Below are 20,802 nucleotides of genomic sequence, written 5' to 3'. Positions count from 1 at the left end.
TAGAGGAATAAAGGGGACAGTTTGGTTCTAATGTCCAGAGACGGTCGTGGTTGAGAGCCAGAGGAGCTTGGGACAGGCAGATGGGGGAACATACCAGGAACGGTGAACCCCAGGCGCCCCTCGCTGCTCCTCGCCCCCGTCACGTGGGTCAGCGTGGAACCTTCCAGCACCACGTAGAAGTCTGTCTCTTCAGAGTCGACGATGGGGTCTCTGAAGGAGATGTAGGCTTCCACCTGACCCTGTAATCAATCATGAACACACTTCATATAGATGACATACGCAACATGTACTATACACATATCACACCATTTCAACCATTTTCCAATTACACAACAGAGAATCCAGTGCACTCTGACGTCACTGCAGTCCGGTTTAAATACATCATCCACATTCCGATAGTTTCTCTATGAAACCAAGGTCAACATGTCCCGGAGTGACTGTGATTGATGCCCGACGTCGTAATGGATACGGTGCGTCCTTTGAAACCGTTGTTTGAATAAACATTCCACTTTCCATTTTCTAAGAGCATTCGTATTCCCTCTTAGAAGCTGCGTGCTTCCATTTGTTTTCATGTTATGACTGCTGCCTGCCAGGCCCTGAACAGTCCTTCACCAGCCAGGGAGACGTTTCTGGAAGGCTTTCTGGACGGCTCCGTAGGTAGGACGCCGTCATAATATATACAGAGCCAATAACAACACAGGTTATTTTATTCATTTCCGATATTTATTGTAATTGTTTTGCTCTTGTAAGACTTGAAAACAAATATTTAACCAAATGAATCATACGGTTTGAAAACTTCTAATACCATTCTAAAACAGTCGTTCTAGAATCGAGTGGTTCATTCGTCACCTAAACCACCCATGACAAACAACAGATACGTAACAATGCATTGCACCCGGCCTTCGCTCGGCATCAATGCACGCACCAGTGGCAATCATTTCTGCGCTCATCGTCAGGGCTCCATCTCTCACCGCTGTCACCTACGGTGTTATTATATTTTCATTTAAAGGGGATCAAGTCCCCAAGACGTCAGCCACCCAGGTAACCATCTCCTCTGGGGAGTGGCTTCGCTACATAATTGGTGGGTGGAAGGGGCGACCGGGGAGGAATAATGGTGTGGAATACATGTTAGACCTGCACCTTGGTGCTCATATGAAACACGATCAACCTCTCCTTTTAGGGACACATCGTCATCGCAAAGGTCAACAAGCTCTATGAGCGTCTTGTGTTCAGGAGCTTGTGTACCGGATGGGAGAGAGAAGGTACCATGAACTAGAACAACACGCATGCACACACACGCAAAGACCATTATTAAACTTAATAATAACTTATCTTATACCCCTTATTACTTATTATAATAATAATAATACATTTAATTTAGAGGCGCCTTTCAAGACACCCAAGGTCACCTTACAGAGCATATAGTCATCAAAAATCGTTTAAAAAAACAAGACATTGTGGAAAAAAATAAAAAAATAAATAAACATAATAAATAAAAAATAAATAAAACAAAAACAAGACAAAACAAAACAAACAAATAATCAAAACAGTGATCAGTTAGACTTATACCACTTATTAATTAAAACGGTTTCACAAAATGTGGATTAGATAGGGCTACTGTTTGTATTTGGGAACTTTGAATATAAGCATGGCTATCATATCAATTATCATTATCATCTCAATTATCATTACATTAATAGTGTAATGGTACGTTAGATCAAAATCCCTGCAGGGACATTGAAAACAGATTTGCATTGTTTCTAGCTGTGCTTCTCCTGGGTAACCATAGTTAGGAGATGAACCAGCTGACATGATGCGACCTTGTTGTGATCTATAGCCGCTCTCCTCCCTGGCCTGTGTTGCAACTCTGTGACTGGGAGATCACCCGATCTAGTGTCCTTTAATAATTCAACAGCAGCTCTATTTGTCTCATGTCTTCCAGGTGTCCAGGTACAATGTATTCATGAACGATGGCTCGGGGAACTGCCGCTTTATCCCACTCATAATTACTGAAGCTGTGTGATTAATTAAAACCTAAGGTTAACCCAAATTTAGTTATTATCATATTATAATTTAATCACATAAACAAATGGGTCAAATAAAATAAAGGTATTATACAGGATTTTTTGGTACTTTTAATTAGTTACCTTAAATATATTCAAAAGACTATTAAATTAAGTGAAAAAAGTACAACTTCCCTCACTATAATATTAGCATTTTATTTGCCAAATGTATTGCTTTGGTTTCATCAGATGGTGTCTCTGTGGATCTTGACGGTTGTGCTTCATGTTGTTCCACAACGTGGGATCAATCGTTTCAAAGTCAACAACAGGCCAACGCAGCAGCAGTGCACGTGTGGATACCTGGTTGCCACGGGGAACCGGAAAAAACCCAAGCCACTCTGCTTTGATCATCCGCCTTCTTACGACTTATTCCACATGGACTCTTCCTCCAGAGTGTTATTCCACCACTCACATAAATACTATTACATGTTACACTCCTGTTAAAATCACGACACAACTCTTTTTGTTTGGATTGGACCAACAAACAATGTCATGAAAGTCAGATGAAGGCTGCATCTGCTAGATTTATGGAAATATTCTTAATAAAGAAGAGAGAATACGAGGCGGCAGAGTCACGTTGGGTCGCTCAGAGCTCATGGCTCACCGTGAGATTAGCCTCCTCTTATTGTCAGATCAGCCACATACCTCTGATTCAATGTGCTGTGCTAATGACACGCTAATAGCTAAGGTACATGACAATAACGATGACGTCGTCATTGGCAAACACACAGTTCACTTTAAACGTTTATTTTGAAAAATATATTTCCTTATTTTAGAACAGCTTTCATTCGAATGCAGACCCAAGACAGGCATACATTTAAATTTAGCTGGTCTGTTGTCTTTTGTAACTGTACATTCGCTTATCCAACAGTGAAACCTGAACAACGGGTAGATTGCTCCTAATGTACAGAGGTTATGACAGAATAGTAAACAACCCTTCAAACCTCCCAACCCATAGTTATCAACCACCTTCAACTGCTATCTGGGCAGTTTACATTAGCAAGGAACACTTGTCAAATCCAGAAACAGCCATAGGAGTGGAGGGTTTCAACTTTAAAAAAAAGTGCACTTGGTCTGATTTCATAATCATACCTTTATATTGCAGATGCTTTCTCTCTCTCACGCACGCACGCACACACGCACGCACGCACGGACGCACGCACGCACGCACACACACACACACACACACAAATTCAATCAGCCGGGATACAATTAGACCTAACCTCGTTTTTAACATTTAACAAAAGACACAGAGCAAGCAAAGAGGTTTCTAGTATGTGGCATGGCACTATTGACCCTGGAAATCAATCTGGATGGAGCCAAGGATTTAAACTAGATTTAAAACCAGATCGCACATGCCTTCAAGACTTTTAATGTTTTACATACACCGTTTTGAGACCAATCCATCAAACGTAAGCATACTGGAAAAACATTCTTGGGAGAGGAACTTTCTAAATGTGGTGACACAGCAAAACAAAGGGGCACTCTATGCTCACCAGAAATCTGGTAATGTTTTAGTGACTGGCCCACCCAGGCTCTTCGTGTAAGAAAGACGCAAAGAGAGAGAGAGGGGGAGAGAGAGAGAGAGTGAAATGGAGAGAGAGATATTGAGAACAAAGTGTGTATTTATCAATTACGAAAGGCCTTGTCTTTGCAATGACAACAACCCATACGTGAAGTACACTGAATTAACTCCCTTTAGTTGGAAGCATGCGGTTTAGATTTATTTTAGCCTTAAGAACACGTATTCAGCTGTGTGTGTGTGCGCGTGTATGTGTGTGTGTGTGTGTGTGTGTGTGTGTGTGTGTGTGTGTGTGTGTGTGTGTGTGTGTGTGTGTGTGTGTGTGTGTGTGTGTGTGTGTGTGTGTGTGTGTGTGTGTGTGTTTCTTTTTGGGTCTTTGTATGGTAGCCCTGTGTATGTGTTCTTCAAATGGGTGTACACACATCTCTAGAGGTACTTGAAGGATTTCAGGGGGTACTTACTACTATACTACTAAATAAGGCAATAATACAATTGGTTAAATATGTGTACCACCTCATTAAAATGTAATGAAATCTGAATACTATTCAATAAATCTTTCTACATATTTGCACCAACCCGTAAATGTTCACGTTAATAACAAACACATACGTTCCTTTATATTCAATCTAATTTTTTGAGTCCCAAAAAGGTTTTGTATTGGCGAAAAGGGGTATTGGGCAATATCTAAGAAGGGGTACATTCATAAAAATAGTTTGTAAACCACTTTTGTACAAGACCTGGTTCCCCCAGGGACTCAAACTGGCTTCAGTTACACCTGCTGCTACGTGGCTCAGTCAGGCCAGCAGACAGCACCCGACTGAGCCAACCAGAGGAACCAGCAGCCAGCCTCGTACCAGAGGAGAGAAAGACACCATATGTCAGGAGTCAGGAATTCAGGTGAGACGTAAGCCAGGAAGGTTTCATTGAGCAGGATGCTTTTGCTCTACAACTAGCCCACAAAAGCAATCAAACAAACGGGGTACGTACATAAAGAGGGGCTTCTCTTCGGCTCAGTTCCATATTGTCGGGCTTCCAATGGACACTTGAGGAGAAAAAAGAGTGTAAGTTAGAAGAAAGGATAGCTGCTTCAGACAGGTTATTCAAAGTAAGGAATGAATGTTGATTCAGAGAGCTAAAATAACATAAAGACCAAGACCTAAATAGCTTTACTTTAAAACTACATGGATGTCTATCCACACGGAATCCCCGTTCAATTATGAGATTAAAATATGCTGTTGGCGTGTGACATCACATCCTATAGATTATATAGCCTATGAGTGACCTCACCTGGCACCGATTTCAGCCAATCAGAAGAGCAATTACAATAACCTGTTTCCTTAGAAAATAGCTGGCTCTGGCCAGGAGCTTTGACTTTAGTGTTTGGTTTCCCCTCAAGTACTTTAAAGTTGAAGACTTAGTCAGGACTTAGGCCTCGGACTCTGTATTGGTTAGATGAATAAACCGTGTAAGCCCCTTTTTAATAGAGCACTTCTACCTTCCCCCTGGAAGGTTCATGTGCTTCTAATTCTCGATGTCACCGAACTGAATCATTACAACGTGGGCTCGGAGGCAGCAGACTGAGGTCCGGGTAACCGAAGCCCCAGCCGCCACACACCTGATCCGCCGTGACTTCACTCTCAGCTGGGAATGTGTGCCTGGCTTCAAAGTGGTGTCGGCTGCACAGGACGGGCCCTGGCCGAGACAATGGCGGCCGTAAGCTAGCCTGGCAGCGCTCAGACGTATGGGGCCTATCTGTGATGCTGATAGAGGTGCGCTGGAATAAATCTCTGAATAGTTGAAATGCACGTGCAGCACTGAGGCAGTTGCTGGTATCTGGACGGGCAACATGTGGTTCATGACGACCAGAGGACCAGGAATGTCTTACAGCCAGTCGTGGTATTTCTCGTGATATCCCTAGGCTGTGTTTCACAATATCACTGTCTTGTTAACTACTTACTCGTAATAACTATCGGTTTTATAGTTATTTGGAACATATGCATATTATGACAACAGGTCAGCAGAAATTGAAAAATAAAAATAAACTAGAATTAGTTGTACTTTGAGTTATTAAGTACAGTTAGACTGTACTTACAATTACAATTTTGTATCACTATTCATTCAGTGAACATTTTAGGTTAGTAACACAAAACACAAGTCATTCTGCACAACACAACAACAGTGTGTATGAAAACATCAACCATACAGAATGTTTTATGATGGATTTCAAATATTACTCCCTGTAGTGGTATGCTACTAGCCTATTAGTAAAACCAAACACCCCCTAAACTTTAAAGCACACATTTTATTTAACTTATATTGGAGATTGTATAATAAGAAAACAAATTATTATCAATCATGTATGATGTTATAGGATCATGTCAGAGAGTGAAATGATACACCACCCTTTAAGGCCAATTACTCAGTCTTTTTTACATCTCTTGGCGGTGTAACTGCCAAAACCACTTAGCAGTGACTTTGACAGTTACACCATGTGACCATAATATTTTCTGATGGGAAAGGTTGAGCAGAACAACTCGTTCCTCTCTTGACATATCCACATAAGGCAAGCATGCGATAATCATGTCCTTTCACTTCCACATTGCCCTTTTATGAATGTACGATCCTATTTGTACAAAAGACCGGCGATCAGTTCAAATTAAAGTCACAATACTGAGGAGAGGTCCCTCCCCAGTACAGAGGATAGCACTGCTCTACTCAGCTTTACAATGCGTTGGGACCAACAACACGAGCATCCATTACTGCCCTCAGGTATCCTAGATATTTTAATTAGTAACCGACCACAGTATTTGAATTGCTAGTACAAAGTTTTGTTATATGATTACAGGCCTAATTTTTTTCTCACACACACGCACGCACACAGTTATACGCGCGCGCGCGCACGCGCGCACACACACACACACACACACACACACACACACACACACACACACACACACACACACACACACACACACACACACACACACACACGTTGAATGTTCCAACTAAGGCATTATCAGACAATTTACTCACTTCACCTACACCGTAGTCCAAAAAATCCTAGTCAATGTTGGCATAGTTGCCCTGTTCTGCGACCATGCGACCACCTTTTACTAAAAAAAAGGAGGTTGGCAACGTGTTTGCTTACCATTTACCTGTTGGCGTCCTAAATCCGTCCCGTCTCTGGTCGGCAATATCACCACCACCACGGTCCCTCCGTCCCGTCTCTGGTCGGTAATATGACCTCCACAAGACCAGTGTCCACCCGTCCCGTATCTGGTCGATCACCTCCAACAGATCACTGTCCCTCCTTCTCTGGTCGGTAATATCACCAACTGGATCACTGTCCCCCCGTCCCGTCTGTGGTCGGTAGAGGGGTGCCTTTTCGGTGGCCGAATAGTCCGCTAAACTTCGGCTGCTGGCTCACTGGTGTTTCCCATCTGTTTCCGTTTAGTTGTTTTTTTCCTATCTAACGTAGAAAGTATGTGGTTTCTCCTCAGGTAGAGTCAAAGCTACAGTTGTGTAGCCACCGGTTCTTTTCCATTGCCTATTATTCTCTTCTTCTGGTCCAGCCCCTTCTCATGCCCAGACCGTAGTAGCCTCGTTGCTCCCAGGCGTTCAGAGCAAACGACGGAGAGCCGGGACGGGATGCTCCGGATGAGCGTTACTGGACAGAGACAGGGCGGGTCATTCAGTTAGTGGAGTTAAGAGCATTGCGGTGAGATGAGAGAAAGGAGGCGGGACTTTCAATAAAGTTATATTGGTTTCCAAAAAATGTTGGAGATATTGCTCTCGGTTTTTTTCACGTTTTGCGTCCAAACTTCATTTGCATACAGCTTTTCGTTTTTATTGTCCTGATGTTCATGTTGTTATTCCTGTCGCTCAGGGGACCTTTTACTCGCGTACAACTCATAGGAATTAAGAGACCGGAAATTGTGTTTTGATAGACCGGGATAGCGCTACAAGGATCCTTTCTCAGCCTAGAAGCAGCACCAAAGGGAAGATTGCCGACGCTGCCAAACAATTGGCCGCGGGACCGACTAGGTGATGTTAAAAATCGTAATGATATGTGCACAAGGAAAATAAAGGACATACATGAATACAATGACAATGGACACACACAAAAATCTAAAGTTTGTGCAATAAAAGTCACAAACAGGACTAAATCTATCACACCTATGGCCACACACACACACACACACACACACACACACACACACACACACACACACACACACACACACACACACACACACACACACACACACACACACACACACACACACGCACACGCACACGCACACGCACACGCACACACACACACACACGTAAGCCTACAATACACACACATGAGTAGGGAAGCGTGATTTGTCGCCTACGTCGATAAACAAAGAATATTGTAAACTATATTTTAATATTGGTTTAACCCATATTCTAACTGCCATCTACTTCCCAAAGTGGTTGGTTAATTAGCCTAACAACCTTCAGGTCCTTAAAGCAAGGAGACCCGAAATCACACAATCACCTTGGTCTCTACCGCCATCTATAGGAAAAAGTTAAGTATATCTATTAAAATCCATTAATAGCCTACATAATAATACTGCCATCCTTTAGTTAAAACTAATTTGTTCCTCAGATGGGCCTACATTAGATAGTATAATTCCCTTTTGCAACTTATTGTTTAAAAAAGTTGACAAAATAAGAACAGTTCAATAAAAGTGTATGTCATTTTAGTAAACCTCTCCCATTTGTGAGCTAGTAAATAATATAGGCTATGTAGAGAGTATCTCAGACAAAATTAGGCATATTAAAGATATATTATAATGCATACCTAAATAAAATCGTTCACACATGTTATTTAAACCTATTTTCTCCCTGATTAAAGTATTCAACTGAAACCCTGACCCTAGGAAAGGAATCTAATCAAGTCAAATTTAATCTAATAAAAACAGCCTACAGATGGCGAACACAGTCTGGGTAAAACCGCTTGGAGTGGAGCATGCAGCTGAGCCCTGCATGTTACCGAGCCAGCGTGACGGGCCTGGGGTTGCGTGTGATGTTTACAAGGAAACAAGGCCTCAATGCAACTGACCTGGAAGTTCATTATTCTGCAGACCCCCTAGAGTGTCGTCAATGTGGCAGAGACGGGCCACGACCCTTGACCTCCTCATTAGAGGCTTGAAACACAAACAAACAGACTCAATAGCACTTACACCGCTTGTGTTGTGTGGGATAACACATCTCCCCGAACCAGTATTGTCAAAAAACAGAAATGTTAGGTGTTCCCATGAATGCTGTGAAGAGAACTCGCCTATTGGTCAGTGAGCGACTGTTACAAAACATACAATCAAATATTCGTTAAGTTTGTTTTTTTGTTCTTAAGTAGACAGAAATATTTGTTGTGGTAATTTAACAGATCCTCAAAAATAATGGGAGCTGAACAATCAGCTTGAGCTTGAGCTTGAATTAAACCCTCAAGCATACTTAGCCAGGCACAGAACCATATCTGTAAGCACAAGATTAGGGGATGTGACTTAATAGAATATTGTTGCATTCTCTGCAGTGTTCCAGCATGTCTCTACATTGAGTATTCAATGTAGGCAAAGAAGAAAGATAAATATGAAAAATGTGTGTTAGTGCGTGTGTGCATGTGTGTGTGCATATGTGTGTGTGTGTGTGTGTGTGTGTGTGTGTGTGTGTGTGTGTGTGTGTGTGTGTGTGTGTGTGTGTGTGTGTGCGTGTGTGTGCGTGTACGGGTTCTTGTGTGTGTGTGTGTGTGTGTGTGTGTGTGTGTGTGTGTGTGTGTGTGTGTGTGTGTGTGTGTGTGTGTGTGTTTGTGTGTGTGCATGTGTGTGTGCGTGTGTGTGCGTGTACGGGTTCTTCTGTGTGTGTGTGTGTGTGTGTGTGTGTGTGTGTGTGTGTGCGTGTGTGTGTGTGTGTGTGTGTGTGTGTGTGTGTGTGTGTGTGCGTGTGTGTGCGTGTACGGGTTCTTGTGTGTGTGTGTGTGTGTGTGTGTGTGTGTGTGTGTGTGTGTGTGTGTGTGTGTTTGTGTGTGTGCATGTGTGTGTGCGTGTGTGTGCGTGTACGGGTTCTTCTGTGTGTGTGTGTGTGTGTGTGTGTGTGTGTGTGTGTGTGTGTGTGTGTGTGTGTATGTGTGTGTGTGTGTGTGTGTGTGTGTGTGTGTGTGTGTGCGTGTGTGTGTGTGTGTGTGTGTGTGTGTGTGTGTGTGTGTGTGTGTGTGTGTGTGTGTGTGTGTGTATGTGTGTGTGTGTGTGTGTGTGTGTGTGTGTGATTATGTAGAGAACCAGGCTATACAAACACAAGATCTTGGGATTAATGAATTGGATAACTGCTATGTTGGCGGAAGTATTTCTTATCCTGAAAAGATACTTTCACAGGTTTTGCATCCAGATGTCACTTAGTCATGGCAGTTAAAGTTAAAACAATCAAACAAATGTATAGTAGGCCATACATAATAGGAATAATCAATAGCCAATAGCCTAGCAAGCTGGTTGGGTAAATAAATAAATACAATGTCTTTCCTAATATAGGTTTTTTTATATGCTTGTTCCACAAAAAAATAAACACATAAGCTCGAATAAATAATTCGGAAATAAATCAATTATTCCAAATGTTCCCCAAAAACCCTTAATCTGTTTCACATTGCAAACCTGCACACAAATGAATGAAATCCATCCTAGATCGAAACAAGTATGAAATAAACAAAGAAACTGCATTCTAATATTTCTTCTTTTTTTTGTTTTGCAATATTAAAGACACCACGGCAGCCAACGTCATGTCCTAATCGCATGGACCTATAAAGAAATAATCGCTTGCATCAGCACTGCACGGAACGAATGAGCCGGTCGAGTGTGGCGTGCAGCCTGCATTGTCGCGGTTCTCCTGCGCATGCGCAAAATAATAAAGGCGAAAGGAATCCATAGCGACTGCTTCACACATATACTTGAGATAATATGCTTCCTGGGGTATTTGTTTTTTCATTGTTTGTAGTCTCACTGTAATGAATATACTGTAGTAACCAGCTGTTAGTTGTATTGCTTTATTCTAAAGCCATACAATACATAGCTAACACAATAGCCAAACTAGCTCACTGAGTTTGAAGTATACCATGTACACAGCGACCGCACATTGGCGATACAACACTACGCTGCACTCTCTTATCCCAACACAAGAACAAAGGAAGGGTATCGACCATCAGACAGTAGTCTGAACCGATCGTGAACTCCTCATGGACGCCCTGGTCTCTGAAGAAATGGAGGGGATCTGCGTGATGCCAGACATGACCATCAAGACCGAGCAGACGGTGGGCGCGATGTCAGAGGAGGCTGGTACCCAGAACGTTGCCATGGGGATCAAGTTCATCCTCCCCAACCGCTTTGACATGAACGTCTGCTCGAGGTTCGTCAAGTCCCTCAACGAGGAGGACAGCAAGAACATACAGGACCAGGTCAACTCTGATCTGGAGGTTGCTTCTGTTTTGTTCAAAGGTAAAAACCGACCAGGCGAGCATTCTGTTGCAGTTTACAACCTCACAAGCAATATGCTTTTACTTGTTTCGCTCTATCCACTTTGTGTGAGTGTGAGAAATTACGTAGAGAACGGGGCCGTGCAAAAGCAAGATTTTAAGGGATTAATGAATTGGATAATTACTATGTTGGCTGAAATTTCCCCCTTTTTCCCCTGTCTGTTCCAGCGGAGTGTAACATCCAGACCTCCCCATCACCGGGGATACACGTGCGCCATGTTTACACCCCGTCCACCACCAAGCACTTCTCCCCCATCAAGCAGTCCACCACACTCACCAACAAGCATCGTGGCAACGAGGTGTCTTCTACCCCTCTACTGGTGCACTGTAAGTATACGGAGGGCATGTGTTAGATTTACTTTGTAATGATAAGTCCAGCTTCAGCTCCGACAACACTTTATCTTTGTCTTCCAGCATTATCGATCCATCAACTGGCTGCACAAGGAGAAATGGTGTTTCTAGCGAGCAGAATCGAACAAGGTAAGCAGCTATTGTATAAGTTATTCACACACCTTATCGTTGCTAATGGAATCGGCCTTAACAAACTCAAGTAACCATGGGAATTTAACATTTCTCTTTATCCTGATATAAATAAATTTTAATCTAGAGTGAGGATTTAAAGTTTAACGACATAGTGTAGAGGTTTCCTGGAATACACGGTTTTAGGTTAATGTCCCTGTAGAGTAAAATATATATTGCATAAATGTAAGTAGTACCCAAATCAAGTGATGTAATAAGCTGATCATTATTTTGCACTATAAGGTCAGATTGCCTCCTATATGAAGACGTGTTGCGATGGTAACCCTGATTTCTTTTTCCTTCGGTGGCTTGTGTGGATCCCAGAGACTGTGATAAACCTACAGGATGAAGAAGGCTTCACGCCCCTCATGTGGGCCGCTGCACACGGACAAATAGCTGTTGTTGAATTCCTGCTCCAAAACGTAAGGGATGAATCATTTTAATCACAGCGCAGGATTCATCTACCGATCCTTGTCAGTACAATTCCGCTTAAAGCTGCTGGAGGAAAGGAAGATTCTGGTGTGGTAAAGAGAGTGAGCAGAAAAAAACGGAAGAAAGGAAGAATTTGAAACTAAACAACCTCAAAATCATCCCTTCCCTCTCAGCTGCCTCCGTCTCTGAAGTTTCTCCATCAGTGGGAAGTTTTGCATTTCACACATCTGTGATTGACATGCAAGATGCATCCCGGAATCAATCGGGGGGCTAAAATCCAAATCCATACAGAAGCAGGCGCAGTCTGCTAAAAACAGATATTCTCAGAGTGCACATCACTCAAATGGCTGACCGATGGCTCAGGCCATTTCTAACGAATTCCTCTAAAATAACGGCTCTTAAATTGTACCTACAATACTATTCAACTTAAAATCTGAATGCAGTCACTAACATGAATGAGTTCAGTGAGTGTATGAAATTTTGACCATGCTATCTCACTCACAAGAGCCCACCTGTTGTGTTCCTCTTAGGGTGCGGACCCCAACCTCTTGGCTAAAGGGCGTGAAAGCGCACTGTCTCTGGCCTGCAGCAAGGGCTACACGGACATCGTGAAAATGCTCATCGACTGTGGGGTGGACGTCAACGAATACGATTGGGTAAGGCTCCATTCGTCTCAGCAGTTCACTCAGCAAATAGAAGACAAACACCACTTTTTAGTCAGAGACGTAGCATTCACCTTGGTGTTAAAGGTATGTGGTGGTGTTCCACAATTGATCTGTAGTAACTCTGCCTCTTTTATTCAGAACGGTGGTGCCCCTCTGCTCTACGCAGTTCACGGGAACCACGTCCGCTGTGTGGAGATCCTACTGGGTGAGCTGACGCTGTTCATTGTACCAACAGGAGGCTATGATGCAAGATATCGCCCAACGGCACTGATTTGTAAACATCTCCCTTCGGGAGGAATGTCTCATAATCAGTTCACTATTGATATCTGATTGAATGCTTTGTGATAAAGGTCCATATATGCAGTATAATGTGAATGTCTAGTTATGTACTGGGACTCTGTGTTCCAGAAAGTGGCTCGGACCCCACCATGGAGTCTGATTCAGGATTCAATGCCATGGATATGGCCGTGGCTATGGGCCATAGGAATGGTACGTAAAGTACAAATATATACATCGATATACATGTTGTGTATAACCCTATATTTCTGTAGGACATAGTGTATGTTAGAACAATAAGAAAATGCAAATGTCATTTTCTGAATAACATGATATCAATGTTATAGCTTTACAAAGGCAGTCCACATTAAAGGCACCACAGAGAAATGTGCTGTTGGGTCTTTTTGGATGTATAACAATAACGATTTCAACCTGTCTCTTCCAAGGGCTGATCAGGCAATGGCAAAAGCAGGGCCTCAATAGATGTTAGCAGCTGTGATACATGGGGCTACCATGTTACTGACAAACTGAAAACAAGACACTAAATTCCCTTGCCCTTGACAGATCTTTCTCCATCAGTTCAACAGGTGATGGAAGCCCATTTACTGAAGCTACTGGTGGCGATCAGAGAGTGACTCTGGACGAAGCTCTGAAGTTACAGCTAGTCATACATGTCTGTCAGCTAGACATGAAGGACCAGACCTGGGCGATGCTGAAGAAGTCAAACATTGAAGGATACAATGTTTATCACTGTGTCAAACAATGGGAAACGCCATTCCTCACTCCCACAACAAACTTTGAAACCACCGGTTCAAAGTCAATACTAGAAGGGCCATAATATTTCATTAATTGCCATTACCCAGGATTCCCCCTGCATTGAATCTCTTGTGAATAGGTATGTGGAGTTGATGATACCTCCTGTAACAGCTCTGCTCTATTTCACTGATTTAAATAAGGGCATTCAGTACCTAACTTTCAGAACATGGGCAGTACTTTATACTTTAATTTGATCCTCTATTTATTGTTCACCGTGTGAATAGAGCAGAGACGGTTTTAAATAGGGTAGGAGGATGGCTAATAAAACATGTCTAAACGGCGAGAAGAAATGATTATACCTGCAAGGTCCTGAAGAGCACATGCTTAGCCTTTTCAACCAATGCACACTATGAGTTTTGATAGTTGAGAGACACAGGGCCAACCTCTGGAAACTACATTTTAGCTAAATCAATTGGCATGGAAGTTGTTCGCACATGTTTCCTTATTTAAACTGGAGGATAAAGTAGCACATTTTAAGACCAGGGGAGTTTAACCGGATTTCTTCATACATGTAGCATGTCTTTTTGAGTACTGATAACCTGTGCAAGGCCCCTGTTTTACCACCAGAGGTATACTAAAGTTGTTACTATTAATTTTTAAGTGAAATCGTGGATATCTCGCACCGAGAATCCACCAGGTATTAAACAATAGACCACTTATGAAGGGGATCAATTTTGAAATAACTTTTAATGACTTATCAACCTTATACCTGGGGGTAAAATGGACGCCCTTGCGTTTATAAAAGGGCCCCCACAACCGTTCTGAAAAATCAGAATCAATCAATTTGCAGGCATTCAATTCAACATTGCCTCCTTGTCATGGGATTTTATACTTTTGCTGTGATTTCATACTGTGCTTGAAAGGAGTGATTTATTAAATCCATCCCAATTTGCAATCCAGTGTAGCTGCATGCATGTGTTTTGGTAAATGTGGAAGTTAAGACCCATTCATTTAGGTGTTCATTTGTTTGTATGTTGATGTTTTTTTTGCTATACCTTTCGGTGCTTTCATTTTACAGAAAATGAAAAATGTGTATTTAAAACTGTTGGCATTGCTTTAACCTATAATATAGTTGTTGAACACTGGTGTACCTTCAGTATTGATAGCCTCACAGAGGGGGGTCTTTTTGTAGTATCACTTTTAATAGCGTTTGCACTTTGGTACATTATGAAAACATATGGATGTTTTACGTTAAAGGTCATGTCAACCTGGCCTACTAGTGACCCCTCTAGCGCCATTCAGACCTCAATATTGGTCTATCCCACTGCTAAAATAAAGTTTTTATTTACAATTTTAAAGTTAAAGCTTTGTACAGATTTGTACAATGCTGAGGTGCAATAACTTATTTTAAAAATGGAGGATGTGAATTCTTGTTAAAAAGTGACATTAAAAACAAAATAAACTAGCTTCTCAAGTAAAGCTCTGCAATAGAGCAGCCTTCTGCTTCCTGGACTAAGCAGCAGACACTAATCATTAGAGGGCTGGGTCCTGGTTATACAGCCAACAATAAGCATTAGGTTATTAAAGAAGCATAGATTTAACAAAGTTGTCTTTCTCTGTACCATATACTACTGGACATTATGGTTACCTCTACTTGAATGAATTTAAGAGACATCCAAATTAATTCTACTCACCTTCCAATGAGATGGTGCTTGGTTTGTGTTGTACTTGTATTAAAGTATGGGTTAGAATAAAACAAATGTCAAGACAGGCAATAATATAATGACTTGCAAATAAGTTTATTGGTCGTCAGATTTGGGAATATCACTGAAGCACATACTGGAAATGATAAGGTAGATGTACTGTTCACCTCACTCATGTGAAGAGGTGTAGCATGCACTAACATCAGATGTTGGGGAGAAACCATTCAAGAAAATCGACCTATAGAACGTCCATGACAAACGAATAATACAGAGAGCTACATCAGAGCTTGTTTGGCTGCATGATCTCTCAAATGGAGAAATGTCAACCAAAGAATATACTACTTGGTAATGACAAAGCATTAGTTGGACTTGAGACTGAATGAAAAATTGATATGAAGGCCCCCCAAAATGGAGACTGAAACGAAAAAAAATACGGTGAAAAATGTGCCACAGTACAGTTTTTACAAGTTACTTTACACTTATGCAAATATATAAAAGTCTTGTTCCCAACATGTTCCTGTCAAGTCTCAGCACTCCGGGCGAGCCGCGTTGCCTCTAGTTCGCCTCATCCTTTGAAGCTTCGTCAAAGTTCTCAACCAGATCTGAAAGAAAGAGTCAATTGGTTTAATTTAGGCCCAAGTGGAAAGAAGACCTGCACTACTCTCACCTAAAATAGGCCCAGATTATGTTACAGGTCCCTGAACATGTTTCAGAAACATGTTGATGTGAAATGTAATACGGGCTGTAATCCAACCCCCACCCAGGGCCGCTGTACCCCAGGTCTGAGGATTATGATGGGTTCAGAATTTGGGCCCCCCCCCCCCCCCCCCCTCACTACTACTGCAGACAGCTGTACAAATGTTCACACGGGGATACCAGAGATTGGCCTAAATTGCTCAATGAAATATTAGCAATCTACCATCCCACTTAGATGCTTGGGGGGTGAGGGGGGAGACTGAGGGTTAACATGGAAACAATTCCAATCGCCTCACAAACACAAAAATTCACAGCAGGAACAAAAGGAATTTGACTCCAATTACACCATAAAAGTGATTGCAGTTCACATGTGTCACCGGCTTCAAACGTTTCCTTATGAAAAAAATTGTCATGTGTGGAGTCATTTGTAACATTTGCGCAAACTTTGGTTTCAGGAAAAATGAGTACTTGGTTGGGATAATTATGATAGCAACCTCATGCGTCTGGCCTGTTTTCTCTACAAAGAAAAGCAAACTTGGTTTGGGAAAATCCAAACACTGGAGACGGTTTCAGACATTAACCCTGAAGCCCGTCGTAATCGCCCCGTTGATGGATTCCCTTATCCACGCACTCCGCAAATCAAAAGAAATCAAACCTGCAGCAATTTGTCCACAAAGACAATACAAGCCCATTGTAAACAGTCAAGTGTAAGCCAAACTTGAAATTAATCGTATAAATCAAGATGAATTTAAAACATCTACTGCAAAATGTGCAGGAACAAAGTAAGCACTGAAATCTGCACACCATATTATAATATATAATGTTGTGCGGAAAACATCAAACTTTGAGAATTATTCTCAAGTATTAAAATAATAATTCTTAAATCGATTAAAAAAAAACTGCTTTTAAGAATGCTTTTGAGATGACATTTCGAATGAAAATGACAGTCGTAAATTTAGAACTGACCTGGAACGTCGTCGTCTTCCTCCTCTACTTCTGCGATTGGTGCGTTTCCATCTGAAGCTGTAAGAACATCAAAGAACCGTTACAAAATATCTTGACCTGACGATTTCATTTACTTTCTGCGGCTGAAGACCTCAGTCACACACACACACACACACACAAAATCATATACAAACTTAACTAATTAAAACGCAGGGAGCGGCTTACAACTCATTCATCTGTTAATTCAATGCTACTGCCATCACTGGAAAACTCAACACCACCACTTCATGGATCCACACTTTACAGCCAAAACATCCACTGGCGGCCCTTGTAAAAGCACTTAGCCCTTCCCAGTCCCAGTCCACGCAGCACCATGCGCTAGGGCTCCGGGGCTACAACAATGCATCCTAAGTCCTTCATGTTTCCTGCACTGACCTTGTTTGGGGAGGGCCTCGGCTAGTCTCCGTAGGCTGGTCAGGCTGTCGGCGCCCAGCTGGTTCAAGATGCTGGGCAGCATCTCCGTCAGCTGCTTGTTCTCCGCGTGGCCGGTGATGGTGAAGGTGTTGGCCGCCAGGGATGCCTGGACTTTGGGGTTGTTGAAGTGGATCACTGTTCCCTGGTTTGTGAACATGTTAACCTGCAACACAACAAGAACGTCATCTCGTTATTTTCCAAAACACGACATTTACATCGCTTCTGGTGAGTGACCAAAACGAGTCGAGGGCTGAAGGGGAAACCTGCCCACCTCTTCGATACCGGAGATATTGTTGACGCCGAGCTTCTTTAGGGAGAACTGCAGCTTCTTGTCGTCGGCGGTCGCTGTCCTGTGCACAACCTTCTTCTTCCTGCGAGCACTGCCCTGTTAGAGCGGGAAGGTTACAAAAGTCGGTGAGAACGAAACAAGCAGACGGCCCGTTTTCCTTTGTCAAACATAGCCTGACATTTCAAAATGAAAGCCGGTTATGCTATAGTTGCAAGGAAACACGCTGGAATAACACCCTGAATGAGAAAGGACGAATATTTGGTTGGGACAGTGAGGGATGCCTCCTTTCAGGGAGGGCTAGGAGTGCAATTGATGCAATATTATGATGTCTTTCATGTAGATCATATGCATGTGATAGTGATGGGAATCTATGGAGCCATCATTGGAGCTCACCTCCTGGTATTACACACGAGTATTTACAATTGTTTAAAATGAGTGCAGAATGGCTGAGTCTATAGACGGACAGCTCTACAATAGCAAATTTTCCTTTGTCAAGCATAACCTGACATAATGTCAAGTGACCCACGAGCTGAACTGGGATGTCACAAAGGCCAGTAAAGGGGCCACTACAAAAGAATGTCCACGTTCTTCAGCCTTCATGTAAGATTTCAAAATGATATTAGGATTTTTCTTTCTATTTGGACAAAAACATTATAAAACAAAATTACACAATGGCAATTGATCCATCATGTAGTGTTTTCCAATGCATGCAGCACCTCACGTTCATCCAACACGTACCTTTCCGCCGATGCGAACCTGTGCCTGAAGTTTGGCGAGTTTTTCTGGATTCATGATCGTGTCTTTCATCTGGAAAAGCAAGACAGTTGAGCCACATTACGCATGCGTCACTGGAGCTTCTCACAAGAGTCACGGTGATCCAAGTGTCTGTATACATTTGGATTAACCATACTCGCAATTCTCCGCGTAAGAACATGCAATATTGCAAGGTTACAACACAAAATATGAGGCGCCTTCTACTCTACTTTTTAAAAAGGGAAGTTTTTCAAGAACGCAAGAGGAACAGGCCACCAGATCGGACGCCGGGGAACAAGGCTCCCCACGGGGTGGTTAGGCCTACACATGTCATACATACACCTCTGCTGTCAAGTGTGCCATGCCCTGATGTGCCAACTAAAGCACAAACCTAGCAACATTTATAACAAACAACATTTACGGATGGCATGTGTACGATCAAAGGCATTGAACTGGTCTACCAGTGACCCGTGAGGTTGGGATTTCAGAACTAACAGAGGCGGTCGGTAAGTATTGCGCACAATGCTCAGTGATCGGACCCGCACACACACACACAATACGGCGTGCTGCATGCTCAGCAAACATAGATAGCCATCAAGGCAACACCCATAACTCACACACACATACATACACATGCAATCGGCGATAGTGTGGGTGTGGCGGCCAACGACCAGGGGAGGCTGAGGGGAACTTGATCCGTTTGCCTACTTTGAGACTGTAACGTCAAAACAATAGAGGAAACGTGGGGGACACAATGTAGCCTCCTGCCCCGGCCGTCATACTTTAGCAGCCCTGGCTTGCGATTCAAAGCCATCAAGGGTTCAAGTGAATGAAGTCATGGGAGGTTACCTCAGTTATTAGTAGATCCTCACAACGCGTTAAGTAAGATGTTCCCCATATACACAGCATTGTGAACATAAACTAACGCTAACTTTAGCCTCTTTGGCAGCAGATCGTCGGGCCCGAGAGTCACATTATTTTTAACCGATAGTTCACCACATGCAGGGTTTCATTTTCTTCAGAATTACACAGAGAAATTGGGCTTTTCGATTCAACGGGTACCGTTACATTTGAATAAGAAACAGGGATGCAAATAGGTAGAAATAAGCGCTTCACTAACCTGTGGTATATTAGTACCAGGCACACGCGGGGAGCAAGATGGAAGTGGGAGAGGATGGCGGAAGTGACGTAAGTAGAAGAAGGTGCCCAAGAAAAAAAAAGAAGCGATTCTATTAGTTTGTCAATGTGTTTCTGAAATTAATGTGTTTCAAAATGTACATCTGAAAAAACAATTGACCACAATTTATAAGCACATTCCTATTCACCAAAAGCCTGCATAAATTATCTTATTGTCTGCCAGTGTGTGTGTGTGTGTGTGTGTGTGTGTGTGTGTGTGTGTGTGTGTGTGTGTGTGTGTGTGTGTGTGTGTGTGTGTGTGTGTGTGTGTGTGTGTGTGTGGTAGAGAGTCTAACACATTGAACAGTAGGCCTTTGTTTTATTAAGATACAGAATGCATGTGAACATAATGGATGTGTGTTTGAGTCCCTGATTGCCACTGATTTCATTAAGTAAATATGTACCCTCTACTGTTGCTATCATTGTGAAGAACCGTCTGAACTGCATGCTAAAATACTTATCTCCAAATTGCAACCAGGATGAACCCTAGAGCTTTGCTGCAACAAGCAAGATCCTGTTGTTAAAGTCGTATAGCATCTATACAGGTTCATCTCAATAAAGTTAATTAATTTTAATAATTCAATTTAAAAAGTGAAACTCATGTATTACATTGATTCATTCCACCAAAAGTGAAATATGTCAAGCCTTTATTTGTAAAAAATCTTGATGATCATAGTTTACAGCTCATGAAAACCTTAAAATTAAGTGTCTCTGAAAATTGGAATAATTTATAGGACCAGTAAAGAATATATTTTTTATACGGAAATGTTGACCATCTGAGAAGTATGTTCTCGTATAGGCACTCAGTACTTGTTTGGGGCTCCTTTAGCATGAGTCAATCAGCATGTGGCTCTGTGGCTGTTATGGAAGCCCATGCTTGCTTCGATAGTGGCCTTCAGCTGGTCTGCATTGTTGGGTCTTGTGTCTCTCATCTTCCTCTTGACAATGCCCCATACATTTTCTATGGGGTTCAAATCAGGCGAGTTT

The 20,802-nt window shown here is 42.4% G+C and overlaps 3 protein-coding genes across 10 annotated transcripts in view; 1 reads left to right on the top strand and 2 right to left on the bottom strand.

Moving 5' to 3' along the window:
* arhgef28a (Rho guanine nucleotide exchange factor (GEF) 28a) overlaps positions 1 to 7,262 on the bottom strand; it is a 36,398-nt gene extending 29,136 nt beyond the window's left edge. For 4 of the 6 annotated variants that reach the window (XM_060050434.1, XM_060050438.1, XM_060050437.1 and 1 more), the window contains exons 1-3: positions 6,734 to 7,261; positions 4,573 to 4,627; positions 95 to 239 (exon numbers count right to left, since the gene is read on the bottom strand). In XM_060050434.1, the coding sequence (XP_059906417.1) occupies positions 95 to 239; positions 4,573 to 4,605 (178 nt within the window). In that variant the 5' untranslated portion in view covers positions 4,606 to 4,627; positions 6,734 to 7,261. Of the gene's footprint in view, positions 1 to 94; positions 240 to 4,572; positions 4,628 to 6,733 lie in introns of all 6 variants that reach the window. The other 2 variants (XM_060050436.1, XM_060050435.1) reach the window with 2 other exon arrangements.
* A 3,171-nt stretch (positions 7,263 to 10,433) lies between these two features.
* On the top strand, positions 10,434 to 15,271 carry ankra2 (ankyrin repeat, family A (RFXANK-like), 2). 2 transcript variants are annotated; one of them, XM_060050430.1, is made up of 9 exons: positions 10,445 to 10,571; positions 10,725 to 11,093; positions 11,300 to 11,458; positions 11,546 to 11,611; positions 11,975 to 12,072; positions 12,613 to 12,738; positions 12,886 to 12,952; positions 13,156 to 13,236; positions 13,588 to 15,271. In XM_060050430.1, the coding sequence occupies exons 2-9, from the start codon at positions 10,835 to 10,837 to the stop codon at positions 13,656 to 13,658; spliced, it is 927 nt and encodes a 308-aa protein (XP_059906413.1). In that variant the 5' UTR covers positions 10,445 to 10,571; positions 10,725 to 10,834; the 3' UTR covers positions 13,659 to 15,271. The 2 variants fall into 2 exon arrangements, with proteins under 2 accessions (XP_059906414.1, XP_059906413.1); XM_060050431.1 differs by having other exon boundaries at positions 10,434 to 11,093; positions 13,603 to 15,271.
* Positions 15,272 to 15,562: 291 nt separating this feature from the next.
* Positions 15,563 to 19,846, bottom strand: btf3 (basic transcription factor 3). 2 transcript variants are annotated; one of them, XM_060050433.1, is made up of 6 exons: positions 19,760 to 19,846; positions 18,625 to 18,693; positions 17,869 to 17,982; positions 17,559 to 17,760; positions 17,145 to 17,201; positions 15,563 to 16,084 (listed from the first exon to the last, which is right to left on the bottom strand). In XM_060050433.1, exons 2-6 carry the CDS (start codon positions 18,691 to 18,693, stop codon positions 16,038 to 16,040), a joined length of 489 nt encoding a protein of 162 aa, XP_059906416.1. In that variant the 5' UTR covers positions 19,760 to 19,846; the 3' UTR covers positions 15,563 to 16,037. The 2 variants fall into 2 exon arrangements, with proteins under 2 accessions (XP_059906416.1, XP_059906415.1); XM_060050432.1 differs by lacking the exon at positions 19,760 to 19,846 and adding an exon at positions 19,489 to 19,738.
* Positions 19,847 to 20,802: the final 956 nt, after the last annotated feature.

The sequence above is a fragment of the Gadus macrocephalus genome, chromosome 4, assembly GCF_031168955.1.
Source record: "Gadus macrocephalus chromosome 4, ASM3116895v1".
Lineage (NCBI taxonomy): Eukaryota > Metazoa > Chordata > Actinopteri > Gadiformes > Gadidae > Gadus > Gadus macrocephalus.
This window is presented reverse-complemented; position numbering and strand designations above follow the sequence as displayed.

Bases quoted from the DNA above. Each gene is read 5' to 3' on its own strand.
- ankra2 (XM_060050430.1), top strand. From the start codon at position 10,835: ATGGACGCCCTGGTCTCTGAAGAAATGGAGGGGATCTGCGTGATGCCA. The intron at 12,073-12,612 runs GTAAGGGATGAA...TGTTCCTCTTAG, and splicing joins TTGAATTCCTGCTCCAAAAC to GGTGCGGACCCCAACCTCTT. The intron at 12,953-13,155 runs GTGAGCTGACGC...TCTGTGTTCCAG, and splicing joins CTGTGTGGAGATCCTACTGG to AAAGTGGCTCGGACCCCACC.
- btf3 (XM_060050432.1), bottom strand. From the start codon at position 19,557: ATGTTCACAATGCTGTGTATATGGGGAACATCTTACTTAACGCGTTGT. The intron at 18,694-19,488 runs GTAACCTCCCAT...TTGCTTTTCCAG, and splicing joins AGGATCTACTAATAACTGAG to ATGAAAGACACGATCATGAA. The intron at 16,085-17,144 runs GTCAGTTCTAAA...TCTTTCTTTCAG, and splicing joins GGAAGACGACGACGTTCCAG to ATCTGGTTGAGAACTTTGAC.